This window comes from Caretta caretta, chromosome 1 (assembly GCF_965140235.1).
Source record: "Caretta caretta isolate rCarCar2 chromosome 1, rCarCar1.hap1, whole genome shotgun sequence".
Taxonomy (NCBI): Eukaryota; Metazoa; Chordata; order Testudines; family Cheloniidae; genus Caretta; species Caretta caretta.
In genome coordinates, this window is record NC_134206.1 from 36,238,894 (window position 1) to 36,253,226 (window position 14,333).

At 41.9% G+C, this 14,333-nt stretch overlaps 1 protein-coding gene across 4 annotated transcripts in view; it reads right to left on the reverse strand.

The window, feature by feature from the left end:
* Positions 1–7,488: 7,488 nt before the first annotated feature.
* The window catches only part of MSANTD4 (Myb/SANT DNA binding domain containing 4 with coiled-coils), a 50,194-nt gene continuing 43,349 nt past the window's right edge, over positions 7,489–14,333 (reverse strand). For all 4 annotated transcript variants that reach the window (XM_075127074.1, XM_075127081.1, XM_048844361.2 and 1 more), the window contains exons 2-3: positions 12,476–13,125; positions 7,489–9,826 (exon numbers count right to left, since the gene is read on the reverse strand). In XM_075127074.1, the coding sequence (XP_074983175.1) occupies positions 9,251–9,826; positions 12,476–12,949 (1,050 nt within the window). In that variant the 5' untranslated portion in view covers positions 12,950–13,125 and the 3' untranslated portion in view covers positions 7,489–9,250. The remainder of the gene's footprint in view (positions 9,827–12,475; positions 13,126–14,333) is intronic.

Here is a 14,333-nt window from a genome sequence, read left to right on the forward strand (position 1 = left end):
ATCTTTTGAGAAGAACATTCTCTTGGAGAGACTGCCGTACAAATAAACAGCATGCAAACACAGGATGCGGGAGAAATGCAACATGATTGAGCAGTGAGGTAGAGCATTTCATGCTCATTCAACGCAGTATTAAAATACACAGTGTATTTGATTATTTATCCTCTGATTAACGTTTTTCAGCAGGATTCAGAGGCCTTTTGGAAGACAAGAATTGGAAGATGTGCGTTCTGTTGCAATCACTCTTTCTAGAGTATTCTGATACCATTTAGGGTCCCGGTCCAGCAAGGAACATTGACGTGTGCATACCCTTAAGCCCACTGAAATCAACACACCTACATAAAGAAGGAGCAGGTTAGGGCATGGCACAGTGGCTGTATCACAGCATGCTGGGCAACCGGAGCTGTGCCACCAATCTGATCACTGTATCGTCAAGTACATTGCTCTGGAGTAAACCTGAGGGGCAAAGCTGTGCCTAGTTGACAGCCTAGGATGGGCTGGGGAGAATCAATGCACTAACCGGCCCATTAGCTCAGAGCGTGGAAGAAGGCGCAGAAAAGAAGTGGAAGGGGTGTCAGTACGGGGGAGAAAGTGGCAGAACCGTAGCGAGACAGGCTTCGAGAGCCAGAGCGAAGAGACCTCTAAGAGCCAGAGATTCTCACCACCCCCACCCTGGGTCTAAGGGGCTGAGGAATGTGATGTTATTGTAGGTGTGGCACAATGCTATAAAGGTGATGGGAGAACTCTCCAAATAAACCGTAGGCGGTGTTTACAAGCAGTGTGTCTCCAAGCAGTCTGTGTGCACAGAGGAAGACAGGAGCAGAGGGTGCACCCTGGCACACGCTGAGAGGATTCCAGGCATAGGGGGCCCATGGTACAGAACCTGGAGAGGAGACTGAGAGAAATGTATAAGGGGTAAGTTAATCATGCTATTTTGATTAAGTGAAAAGGTAAAGGAGGGAATGAAAGATGATGAGAGAAAAAGAGAGGCAGAATCTAGGCTGTATATAATTCCTATTTAGAATTTAATAATGCTAACCTTTCTAGAGAGACTTTATACAAATCTATAGAAATCTATAGCTGGAATAGAATTCCCTTTTCAATTCTGTAGGCTTTAAAAAAATCTTATAGAAAGATATCATTCTCTACTAAATTCTATAGGTGATACAGAAATTTTTAATTTCTATTGAACCCTATGGGTTTCATTACATTCTACAAGACTTTCCATAAGAAAAGGGAGAATATGATAACCATCTATGACTGTCACAGGAAGGAAGAATTATTTGCTTCCCCATAGATCCTTTCTCTCCAGCATTTCCTTTAATAGAAATGCCATGGCTGAATGTACAGTAGATTGCTGGTCTCTAATTGTCTGTCTTTGGAGGCATGACTTTTCTATTTCATGCTCTAACACCGGAAAGCAAAATGTTAATTCCTGACATTGGGTAGATATATTTTAGCACTTCAAAGTTCTAGAGATGCATGGAAGCTGAAGAAAATAATTATTAAGATAGGATAGAGAAATTCTGAACTGCAAAATAGATATCAGATGTTTCCTCATGTCAGAAGCATTCTTAGAGGGCAGCATCAAACTGCCAAGGATGGTGAAGTTGAACTGAAATCTCAGCACCATTACCTGCACCGCTCTCACTCCACTGAGCAGAATGTTTCACTACTATGAAGTAGCACAGTCCTGAGCTAAGTAGCTGAGTCACTGCCTCTAACAGCCTCCTCAGAGTAACTAAAGCTCCCAGGCCTTCTTATCGATATCTGATTCTAACCAAGTGCTGACGCTGGGTGAGCCCAGTGTGTAAAAACAGGTAGAAATCGAAAGGCAGCATCTCACATCTGTATTCAGTAATGTGGTTGGCATGTCATTTCACAAGAGATGAAGCTTAACTCGGAACAGCACCAGCATGAAAGCCCCCAAATTGAAAGGGCTGGAATGTGGAGAAATAGAAGCGCTGATTAGTAAAAAAGAGTTCTCTGGCTCTCCCTACTCAGACCCTCTGATAGGAAGAGATCTGCCGGCTCACTCCTTCCCAGGGGGAAGGGAAGGGAGAATGTGCTGCCACTAGGAGTCCCTACAAAGGGTGTGAAGCACAGACCAGGATCAGGGATTATAGCTCCCTGGTGTTCCATTATAATGGAAGAACGAGCCAGTGGGGGCCATGTGGGTGACCAATGGGATACATGGTTTAGAAGTTTCTGAGAGAAACTGCAGCAGCGAGATAGAGAAGACTGGAGAAACAGGAGGGCAGGGAGAATAGGACATGTGAGAGAAGGAAGCAGAGAGTGGGTCATTTGGCTGTGTAGAGCACAGAAAAAATAGTGTAGGAATTGTATTTCCTCACTGGTCCTGTGAACTGATGGGGAAACTGGCGCATTGAGTTGCCTCACCCTCCAGTCCCCCTTCCAGTGGGGAAGCTCAGAGCTTGAGATTAACTAGTTAATGTTTGTAAAGCACTTTGAACATGAGAGAGAGCAAGGTCCATGCTAAGTAATATTAATTCCGGCAAGGGGACATTGGGCCAATGTCCTCTTGCTGCCAAAAAGAGAGAAATATCCAGCCTGTGACTTCAGCATCTGTACAGGGCCTTAAGCAGTCATTTGTGGTAAAGGCCAGCTCTGACTGTGAATTCTCCAGCTTTTGTCATTTATGTCAGACTTTAAGATTATTGCGTTCAATTCAGAAACGAATAATTAAATAAATTCCATAGAATTTGGTGGTATTTGGGGTCTGACTGACACCCTCTGACTTACATGGACTACCCTGATTTTAGCAACAATTAAAAAGAAAATCAGAGCCTTCCCACCCCCATTGACCTCCTCTTTGATGCAGAGTGAGATTTTTGCAGAGTACTTTTCGTTTGTAAAATCTCACCCTTGGATTGGAGTGTGCTGTCTCCCTGGAGTGCCGTGCCTCTCCTGATAGGGACAGCTGGAGGAGTGTGAGTTGGAGAGGCAAGTGACACTGCCAGTGCAGGTTCATGGAGATTGCATGAACTTTGGTGGGGAGGCAAAAAAAATGCAAGTAGTCAGTCCGCCTTCTGCTCACAGAAAGGGGGAAATTTGTCTGACTAATCTGGAATAATTTTTGAGGGGAAGAGCAGAACATGAAAGCAGGTGAAGCAGTGGACGAGTCACTCACATTTCAAAAAGGCTTTTGACACAATACCACACAGCTCACAGATACAGTAAGTCAACAAGTGTAAAGAAGGTGCAACCTGAGAATGCGCTGGGGACTGGTTAGGGGGAAGTTTGCCATAGGCAAAGTTTACAGGTCAGGCAGGTGGACAATGATAATTATTCATTTTTTGCAGTGTTGTTGTCTGTAACCCATTAACTCTCCTTCCTCCTATGACTGCAGTGCAGAGGTGTTAATTGTCCACTTCATTTTGCATGGCTTCTTGAACATCTGTTAACTCCTTATGCTTAACAATCTGTTCCACTTTGTGTTTAGCTGTGACACTGAGTACCTTTCCCAGACCTGAAAAAGAGTTCTGTGGAGCCTCTTTCACCAATAGAAGTTAGTCCAATAAAAAGTTTTTATTTATTTTGGCACAAGTAAGAACCCAGTTCTCAAATCTGGCTGAGCTACACTCGGAAAAGGACCAGAGAAGGGACAAAGGTTACTTTACTCCAGCTCTGTTACCCTGCAGCTCCTGGGGCCTCAAGGCTATTACTCCCAATTGCCAAAGGCTCCAAGGGGCTGTTCCAGCAGCTGAGGATTGCCAGAGCAAAATTGACACCCTGGCCTCGCCTCCTTTGGCCTGGCCACACCCTGACCTTGGGGTGCAGTGGAAGCGGCACAGAGCTGCCTATGCTGATTATACACAATCTTGTGATTTTACCATGTTGGGGGAATTCTCAGCTAGTCACGCCAGCTTTATGGCCGTTTGCACCACTGGAGTAGTGCAAAGTGGCCCAATGGGCACGGAGGATCAACCACATATTGTGCATGGCACTTTACACACTCATTCATTAGTTTCTGGACCTGATTCTCCTGCACCTTGAACAACTGTGCAAAATGGGCTCGATCATCAGTTGTGCTTGGAGTCTCTTTGGCACTGTTGAGCAGGTAAGGGTAGCTTGCAATTAACTTTATGTTCTCCTGATCCCCAGAGCTATAAGGGGCCAATCTGAAGAAGGAGCGGAGAAGTCTGAGACCTCTGCTGCATTTCTTTGGTGATTAACATAGTGTTACTGTGTCCTGGGTTTTGCTACTGTGAACCTGGCTTAGAAAGACAAACAATTACAGCTGATTAATGTTTATAAAAATGCCATGTAAAATACCACAAAATTACTGCAAGCACAGTAAAAAAGATCACCAGACAACTGTAACATGATGAATTCAATAACATTTGCTCTGAATTTTGTGCTGAAACTGCATTTGCAATGATTCATGACTATGCTTAATTTTGTCATGGAGTATTTTCCCAGAGATTTCACACAGCTAAAGGAAGTATCTTTCCTAGAGCAGGCAGGACATGTAGGTGTTGGTAAAAATAATTGTTCACACGCTGTTCTGTGCACACATGGATAAGCACTCAAATGACTGAAATGAAAAACAATCCAGTCTCCTTTAGGTATATCTCAGCCCTATCACTTTTCTCTTCACTGCATCTTAGTCCCTGTCCATAAAAAGGCTAGTTCTCTCAGATGCCTTGATAACAATATTATTTATATCATGGGCCTTACTGGATCTGGACATTTTTTAATCACTCTAGTATCTACAGCATTGCTCACAAAACTTCAGCCACTGGAATTTTAAATGCCATCTAGAAACAGTGAGGAATTATGTGCAAAAATGCTGGGTGGGGATGCATTATGATAAACCTGTTAATTACATGGTCACATAGTATTTTTTTCCACAGGGCCCCTGCCTCACTATACCGCACAAGCAGTACGCACTGAATAGAATCAATGTTCTGTTTTATTCTCATCCTGGCTCCATGTCATTTTTTACTGCACGTTCTTTGCTGTGAGTACAGAATAATCCATTTCCACTGGGGCTTTTTTATAGAGCACATAACTATCTTTTTATATAGCGCACATAACTGTGAGTGGTTCACAAACATTCCAGAATTTATCTTTACAACAGCTCTGTGAGGAAAACTAATAGTATCCCAGATAGGGAACTGAGGCATGGAAAGATTAAGGTCAAAATTGTCATGTGTCCACTAATTTTGGGTTCCCAGTATGACATGCCTAGGGCCTAGTTTTTCAGAATATTTAACATTTTAATAGCACTTTACATATTCAGAGCAGAACTTCCATTTATTTCGGTTGCAGTTGAAAAAAGCTCAGCACTTCTGCAAATCTGGCCCCAGGTGTCTGCTGTTGGACACTGAGAAAATGAGGAACACACAATTAGTGGCCACCTTTGAAAATTTTGCATTAAGTGACTTGCCCAGCATCATACAGGAACTCTGTGGCAAACACAGGGATAGAATACAGTTCTCCAGGGTGCAATCAACTGCCTTAATCACAAGACCAACGTTTCTCTTCCTGCAGTTCTCTACTGCATTCACTACACACCTTCCAACTTCTTAAGGTTGCACAGGTAACCTTAATTCTGGCATTTTCCAACTTTTCAGAGCTTGATTTTAAAACATTAACATTTCTAAATCCTCTTTTGCCATGTAAGATCATAAGTGTTTCAAAAAGCAAACTGAAAAAATAGAAATTCTATTATGTGAAACCATATTGACCCTCACATGTCTCAACTGATGAGCTAGAACCTTTAGATCCTCAACACTGACTTTTGCTACTTGAGTTAACAAAGAAACCGGTAGGAGTAGTAGGTTATTACTCTATGTGGATCAGTCACTAGAGGGGAAAGAGACAGTTACTTTGCTGCTGAGTTTTACAGGCTATTTGCTGAGAGCAAAAGGAATGTGGAAACCTACGACTCCTTGGTTCTATTTCAGGCTCTGGAGAGGAGTGCACTTCAACAGTGAAAGAAATCTTCCATCCTGTATCCCCCTGAATCTGTTCCCTCTAGTCTTCCTCCCCCAGCTCCTGTCTCATTCTCCCATTGAAGTGGTTTTACAAGAAATTAATTAATTAAATAAATAAAAACAGTCTGAGGAGATACTGGCATGGAAAATTTCCAAAGAGTTACATTTAAAGAGTTAGGCAATCTTAATTGTAGGCATTGCTACCAGTGCAACCTATAACTATCTTTTCCAGGTATTCTTCACAGTGCTAGATAGCAGCCCCTAGTGCATCTCTGCTCCCTCTGCAGCTGTGGAGGTTCTTCAGACATGCTGCAGGCACACCCCCACCATCTCCCAGGCCTGGGAAAGGGGCAGCACCAAAGGCATCCTCCTTTCTCCACTCCCAGACTAGGTGTTGCAGGGAAGGAGCACATAGCAGGCTGACCCATTTTTCTCAGGAGGGGAAGGGTGAGGAGGGAGCTTCCCTGAGCTGCTGTAAGAAGAAAAGGAGTACTTGTGGCACCTTGTTCTTTTTGCACCCCACTCCTCTCTGTCAGCCTCTCCCTTGAATCCCTTCCCCTATCCAAAAACTCCTCTTGGTCCCCAAGGGGAGGGGACAGAGTTATGCCTACTCCCTATAGCAGCTCTCATTGGCTGTTCCTACCCAAAAGGCAGGGAAGTGGGGAAGGCAATCAATCAGAGGGGGCTTTCCCCTGGGCAGTCCAAAAATCAAGTGAAGGCTGGAGCTTTTCCAGTCAAAGAAGACTGGCTCCACCAGGGCCCCAAATCCCATTACTAACTATAACATCATAAGATCTGGGAACATTGCAATCCACACCAGCGTTACGACAGAAGTCTAGATGCCTCTTTATAGCTTTCACCACCGCCTAGTTTATACTACCAACTAGGAGCTTTATCTCTATAATAAGAAGCACCTGCTCCACAGCAATTTTGACTTGTCGTCAAATTTATTTCCACTGTAGAAGCAATAACAGAAAAATAACACTTTATTTGCAGAATAAAAGTAATCCTATAGTGGTAAATATATTTACATACACATAACCTATGTAAATCGTTCAACATATATTCCAATTTAACACTCTGATACTGTTTTTGTTTTCCAATGGAGACAGCAAAAGTAAAGGATGAGAGATCTAAAGTCTGGCTCAGTTGGAACATAAACAGGTAAGTATGAATGTTCTCATTTAAAATTTCCTATATTCTTTTTTAATTTAAATGAATGTATTATTTACAAAAAATACTAACAGCCTTAGACATTATTTTTCTATTTGCTTACAGAATATATACCACATAGGCAGCTGCAATGCAAGTTTCTTCACAGTACTTTACCAATGTATCTCAGTCTTGGCCAGGCAGGATTTATATTCATGTATGTGCAGTGTTGTATTAATTTAAATGGAATATATGGACTAAAGGTGTTAACATAACCCAGTCATTGTCCAACACTGGACAATGTTAAACAAGGTCTGGAGCTCGGTATACAGAGACCTCAGCCTGCTTAGCACCATGGAAAACACACCATTAAATATCCTTTTAACCTTTTATTAAAGATACAGAAAAGAAGGAAAAACAGTATTTAAAATGTAAAGTATTCAATAAAGTTTTCATTTTAAAAGCTTTCATTCCTGGTTCCCTTTCCCTTTAGCTGGAGAGAGTTTTTAGAAGGTAAACCCTGCCCCCCCCCCTCCCCGTTTTGTAGATGGTACCAAAGAAGGTAATAACAGTCCTTTTGGGGAAAAGAGAAGAAGTTAGTTGAGATGGGCTGGAGATGTCCTTGCTTTTGTTGTTGTTAAAGTCCAACCTTAGAAGGACAAGCCCCCTTGTTTGACAGTCTCTTAGATGGCAATAACTGTCATCCCAGGTCATATATAGCATTCAGCTAGAGCCACTAGGGGTAGCGATCCTTCTGGGTCCTTCTGTCTGTCTGGCCTGTTCTGACCAGAACATCTCTCAAGATCGGGATGATGAAGGCTGGGACTCCAGGAAATGGTGGAGGTGGCAGCCATGATTGTGAAACTCACTCCAGTAGCTGATGTCTGTTCTTTCCATCTGTTCTTCTCTTTGTTATTTCCTTACTTTCCCTCAAAAATCTCTTTAAGGACCCAAAAAGGGAGTGATGGATGGAATAGCCCATCCTTCCATTATTTTGTCTACCAATTAGACCTAATATCTGATATACCAAGTTTGACTCATTAACTTCCGGCTCCACATCTCCTGTTTTTAACAAGCATAATTTCAACAATTTCTTTGAATCATATCAATGTAGCCTTTTAGTTTAGACTAATTCTGTCTCCCTTTTGTACCCTATTCCCATCAACATTTGTTATTATAGGTTATTGTAACATCTTATGAACTGTTATATACTTTTTAGTTGAGCTCACTATTTGGGTAAATTTGTTGGCCCAATTGAGACTACCAGCAAGTGAGCTAATTGTGGTTTGTTCTTTTGCAACCTGCATAACTGTGGGCTAAGAAATAGACTAAATCTATTAAGTTATTCCACAGAGTCACCCCACAGCAATCAGATGATAATTACTTTCTGCCACTAGGAGTCTCCATTAGATTCAGAATGGTAATCTGGAAGTACAAAACTGCACAGCATTGCTAATTCATTGACCCATCCATCAGTCCAGTTTTTATTTAGATACAGTTGCTATGTGACTGTCTAATACACAGACTCCAACTAGGCAGAATACTACCTTCTCTTTAGCCTTTCTGGCCACTAGAGGGCAGGACAATAAACCCATGTGTATTGAAATTAACTTGCACTTCATTAATTCTCAGAACTTCTTTGCATTTTGAAAACGTGTTTATAAAGTAAAGAAAATTAAATTAAATGTAATTATCACCTCATGTAGTTTGCTTTGTGTAAAAAATAAATATTTAATGTTTGGGCTATCTTCAGTACCATTTCTTCACAATATATGCAGATTTGACAGTTTCCATACTTTTAAGGTAACACTGTTATAACCGTGGAAAGATACAGCTGTCTTGATCCTTAATGTGCTTGTATGAACAGGACACCAAACTATACAATACAATACTGGATGCAAGAGAACATAACACTTTCTTCTGCTACATTGAAAAGCAGTTTCACACATAAGTTCCATTTATGTAGGCATACTGATTTACCAAACACCATTCCTTTTCATTTTTTATTTTTTTAGTTTAACATCAACATTAAATTTTGGACAGAAGAAATTTAAACCTCTAGGACAGTTTCTGTATTAAGAAAAAACTACTTATATTTGAACATAAAAACACTATTAATGAAACCTTAGCCAAGAAGTTCACTGCAAGTGACCCTCTCGCTGAATTCGAAGGCGTTCTTTCTCCACTTGTAAACGTTCCTTCTCAATCTGCAGCTTCTCAGATTCATATTTTAAAAACTGCAGCCTCTCTTTCTCCAATTGCAAACGTTCCTTTTCGAGTTTTAATTTTTCAGTTTCTAGATCCAGAGGCTGTAAAATGGGTTTTTCCACCTGGGTGATGTCATTTTCCAGGGCAGGTTTTTCAGCACGCAGGGCCTCTAGCCTTAGTTTCTCCCGCTCAATCTGGATCCGCTCCTTCTCCAGTTGAAGTCTCTCATGCTCCAGGCCTACATGCCGTAATCGCTCCTTTTCGATCTGCAGGCGCTCTTTCTCCACTTGTAGTCTTTCAGCTTCAATATCCAGCCGCTGTTTCTCCAGCTCTAGTTTTTGTTTCTCCAGGTTTATGAGCAAATGAGAGTCCTCGTAGGCTAGCCGGGCTTGAGCAGAGCTCAGATTTCCAAACTCTTCAATGTGGGTGAAATCAGGTAGGTCACTTTCCTTTTTGGAATCTGGCAAAACTGATGACAAAATTTCCTCCTCTTCCTCAATAGGAAACTGTTGGGAGGAATGAGAAACATAATTATTTCATGTACCTCTTTATACCATATTGAGCCAGTTACCCCCATGCAACCTCACTGAAAATAGAGCACACTTCTGTTGTTTCTAGTGATATCTCAGAAGTTATTCCAGACATTCATTTCACTTGTTCCCTAGACAATTTGTGTGTTAAACTCAAACCCTGAGTTTTCTGCTGTTACAAAGGCATAGCTTATTTGATTAGCAACAAACTCACATGTGGTCATGAAACACACAAGACAATTTCTTCAGTACACCCCTACTGTAAAGATGCAGAAAAATCGGCTGTTTATTCTGCAAAGCTTTGTTTAAAAACAGTTTGTGGATTTTTAAAAAAAATTTTACTTAGATGATCTAAAAGAATTTTCATATTTACTGCAAGAGAACTAGGGTTAATAAGCAGGCATTATTTTTAGTTTTCATACAGGTTTCATGACAGGCACCTAGGACATTCTAGGAATTTCTTTTGACCAATTATTTAACATATGAATTAGAACTGTAAGCTATTCAGTTATGTAACATAACATTGCTTTAACTAATGCTGTAAAGGTTCCATCACTAAAAACAGTTTGATGTTGTGTTTTATTTGAGATCTGCGGCCTTTTTTCTCACATTTTCCTGTGATGGGGTGTCCACCCTACATAGGAATAGATGGGGTTAAGGTGGCCAGGTAGGCCTATTAACTCCACAGGCTGCACCTAGAGGAAAAGCCAGGGAGCAGGAATTGATTGCAAGCAGGCTCAGTTGGAAAGGAACAGGCAGGGCCTATAAAGCCAGGAAGCTGGCAGCAGACAAGGGCTGCTGGGAAAGGGCAGTCACTCCCTTGAAAGGAGGAGGTGGTTTTGGAACTGGTACACCCAGAGTAAGGAGGGGAACCAGGAGTTGTAGGAATCAGTCCAAGAAGCAGCAGTGAGGGCTGGGAGAGGAAAGCCTAGAACTGCTGGGTGTACGGTCGCTGGATTGAAACCCAGAGTAGTGGGCAGGCCTGGGTTCCCCTACCAGCCACTGAGGGCATTGTATAGACTGGTAGGGCAGTGAATGGGAAGACTGCCTGGGTCACTGTGGGAGTGACAGAGAATTGAAGGACTGTACCCCAGAAGGGGGGAAACAATGAGTGACTTAGCAGGAGGGCTGAGTCATGAAGAGGACGCTGTGGTTCCTGGGAAAAGAGAGGTGCTGCAGACCTGGGAGAGAGACGGTGTTATGGCATGCGATGACGGAAAGGGGCGTAGCCCTTAAGAGCTAATCCAGAGTGACCAGGAGGAGGTGCCAGACAAGCAGTGATCGTGCACCCCGTGACAGTTCCCAGCACTTCAAATTGTGCTAAATGGGGACAAGAACAAGATTTGTTTAACTGATCCTTTAGTTATTTTTATTCTCTCTTTTACACATTCTGGCCCGAAGCCCTGGGTACAGAGGGACCTTGGGTGTAGCAATACTGGCATGGTTCCACAGGCCTGGGGGGACTCTAAAAGTTCATGGAGGGGGTATATACCCGTGTGCTAGAGAACCATGCTACATAAGTGGTCAGTGTGCCCCAGTGAACATGGGGTTTTGGGTTCAGGTGGGGACCAAGTCTGCGAAGGAGCAGCACCAAGGCCAGTGGATCCAGGACAAATGTGGATTTACTGGCTATTCCTCTAGTGCAGAAGGAACTCAGAAACTGTGGGGGTAATTCAGCCTTATTGTTGCAACAGTGGTCACAAAACAGTTCCAATGTCACCCTAGCTTAGGAGAAAAATTCTTTCCCATCCTGCATATCTCCCACACCTCTACTTGGCACCCTTCCTAACTGTTCAAGCCATGCATTGGGTACAGGATTTGCCCATAAATCAAATTTTTTCTCATGGCACCTAAAGTTAAAAAAAGAATAAATCTGCCTCGTTTGGGAACGTAAGGAACAGTATCTCCCCGGACCTGTATTCAACATGACCCTACAAAGCCAATTATTGGAATTCCATCTGATTGACAGTCTCAGAACTGGCAAGATCACTCCCACCCTCCTCCTCTTCTCCCCATGCTACTGCTCTATAGATTTCATTGCTGAATGGTGGGATGCTGCCTATTAGGAGTTTGATACCAGTTGTAAAATCAACCAACCATTTCCCTTTCCCAGTTCATCTCTCCTCTCCAGCAGGATTGTGTTATCATAGGTGACACGAGGACTGCTTTCTCATCCTTGTCTCCAGTTGGAAGTGGTTGGATTGTGAAAGAGATGGGTTACTCCTCCACCTATTCTAGTGTATGTGCAGGGATGTGGATAGGAGAAATACTAAGCTAACTCCTCCTTCAGTCCACATGGATACTGCATCTGTTTGAAATAAATTAAGTCCATGGGAGAAAGGAAAAGGGAAAACAGAGGCATAAATATATTTAGAAGATTACTGAATACATGTATATTTAATAAAAAAAACCCAAGACTGTATGCAGACGTGTAGGTTGCTGGATTTTGAATATCATTCATATAACAACAGAGCTTGTCACAGGGGATTCTCTAATTCACACAATCAGACTGTCTTGGGAAATTATAATATAGAGGAGTACTAGTCACAAGTGTGGAGAAAGTCCCCAAGCTGGAGTGAAGAGAATGGCCATACTGAACACAACTACAGTACACTAACTACTTACTTCAAAATTCTGTGGATCCTCCTCCTCCTCCTCTTCCACCTTGATTTCTGTTAGAGATCCACTGGCTTCTCTGAAGTCTGTGATATTTAGCCATTCAAAACTGTTTTCATTTGTAAATCCCATTTTCTCATCCATCTCTTCATTAACAGAGTCATCTAAATCGGATGATGGAAGGTGAAACCCAGTGCCTACCAGTTTGATGTTTGCATTCAGACGCTTTCTCTTCATGAGTGCTCTCCAATCAAGGTATCGCCTTTTCACTTCTGTCCCTGTTCTTTGCTCTCCTTCACCTACAGCATTCACACACTCTGCTATTTCCTCCCAAGCCTTTCGTTTCATCTCATTAATTGTTGTATTAAGCTGCTTGGAAAAAAGTACCTCTTTCCTTTTTCTAATTTCTTTAAGGAGTGTTTGAGTTTCTTGAACGCTAAAATTGCTTTTTCTTTTTCTTTTTAATTGTTTCATTTTTTCCATCTTTAAATCTAATAATTGTTACTGCAGCTGACTAAAGAGATAATATGAGAGTATTCAGTTTATTTATTTATGCAAATATGATTTAAAAAACAATCACAAAGTGGCCCTCAGTTCTTCAGGTAGTGAGTTTTCTCATTTGCTTGGTCATCTTTCTACTTGCCAGGCTTGTTAAGATCCTAAGGAGGAAAGAACAAATAATATAAATCTCAAAGATATTTAGTGATATTTTCATTTAATGAAACTGACTCCTAAATCAACACTGCTAAAGAATCTATATGCTGAACTGATCATTCTTCTATCTGATAGATTAAATCAATTTTAAAAAAATGTTTGGAATATAGAGTAGCTATAAATAAGCCTCTCTGATCTCACATGAATTTTAAATCCTTCAATTTATATCGGTCTCACACACTGTTCAGATTGAGTTGATATTTCCATTATAAAAATGTGGCTATTTTCCTTTGGCTTTTACAATTTTGCCATTTTAAATTTGCTCCAACCTGAAACTTGACATATAAGTCTCATCTTGAGTTGTCTAAAGTGGCTAAAATTGGTAAGCCATTTCTTCAGAGACGTAAAATATCTGAGTGAGAGACATTTCTCAGATGACTTTAAAAAGTTATTTCTACCTAAAAAACAGTTTCATTTTAAAAGCTGAGGTTTTGGAGGCACTTACTATTTCTGAGCCATTGTATTAACAATAGAACAATTAGAATGGTTCCATTGACACATCGAAAATAGTATTTGCCATTTCAAAAATCTTCTTGAATTAAAATTTTCTTAATACAGAAAATACGTATAGGAAGAAATCCCTATAAACTCAAAGGTACAACCCCCTTCCTTCAACCTTTCCTCCCCTGGGCCTCTGCCACTCTTAGCAGCAATAACCCATGTCAGAATATTGTTAGACTAAAAACAAATCAGAAATTCAGGCAAGCATTGGCTCAAGAGCAATTTTCCCCAGGGCAAACATTCAATTTAGAAATAACTATGTGTCACGGAGTGTGGGGGAGTCCAGGGCCTGCACCCTTCTTCCTGGGATTCACTGAGACACTCAGCCAGCCAGTAAAACAGAAGGTTTATTGGACAACAGGAACACAGTCCAAAACAGAGGTTGTGGGTACAACCAAGACCCCTCAGTCAAGTCCTTCTGGGGGAGCAGGAAGCTTAGACCCCAGCCCTGGGGTTCCCTGCGTCCTTCCCCCAGCACCAAACTGAAACTAAACCCCCCCAGCAGGCTCCCTTCTGCAGCCTGTGTTCACATTCCTGGGCAGAGGTGTTACCTCCTCCTCCTCCTCCCCCTCCTGGCTCAGGTGACAGGCTCTCAGGTCTCCCATCCCCAGGGCACATTCCCAGGTCAACACTCCCCCCTCCCTGCTGCGTC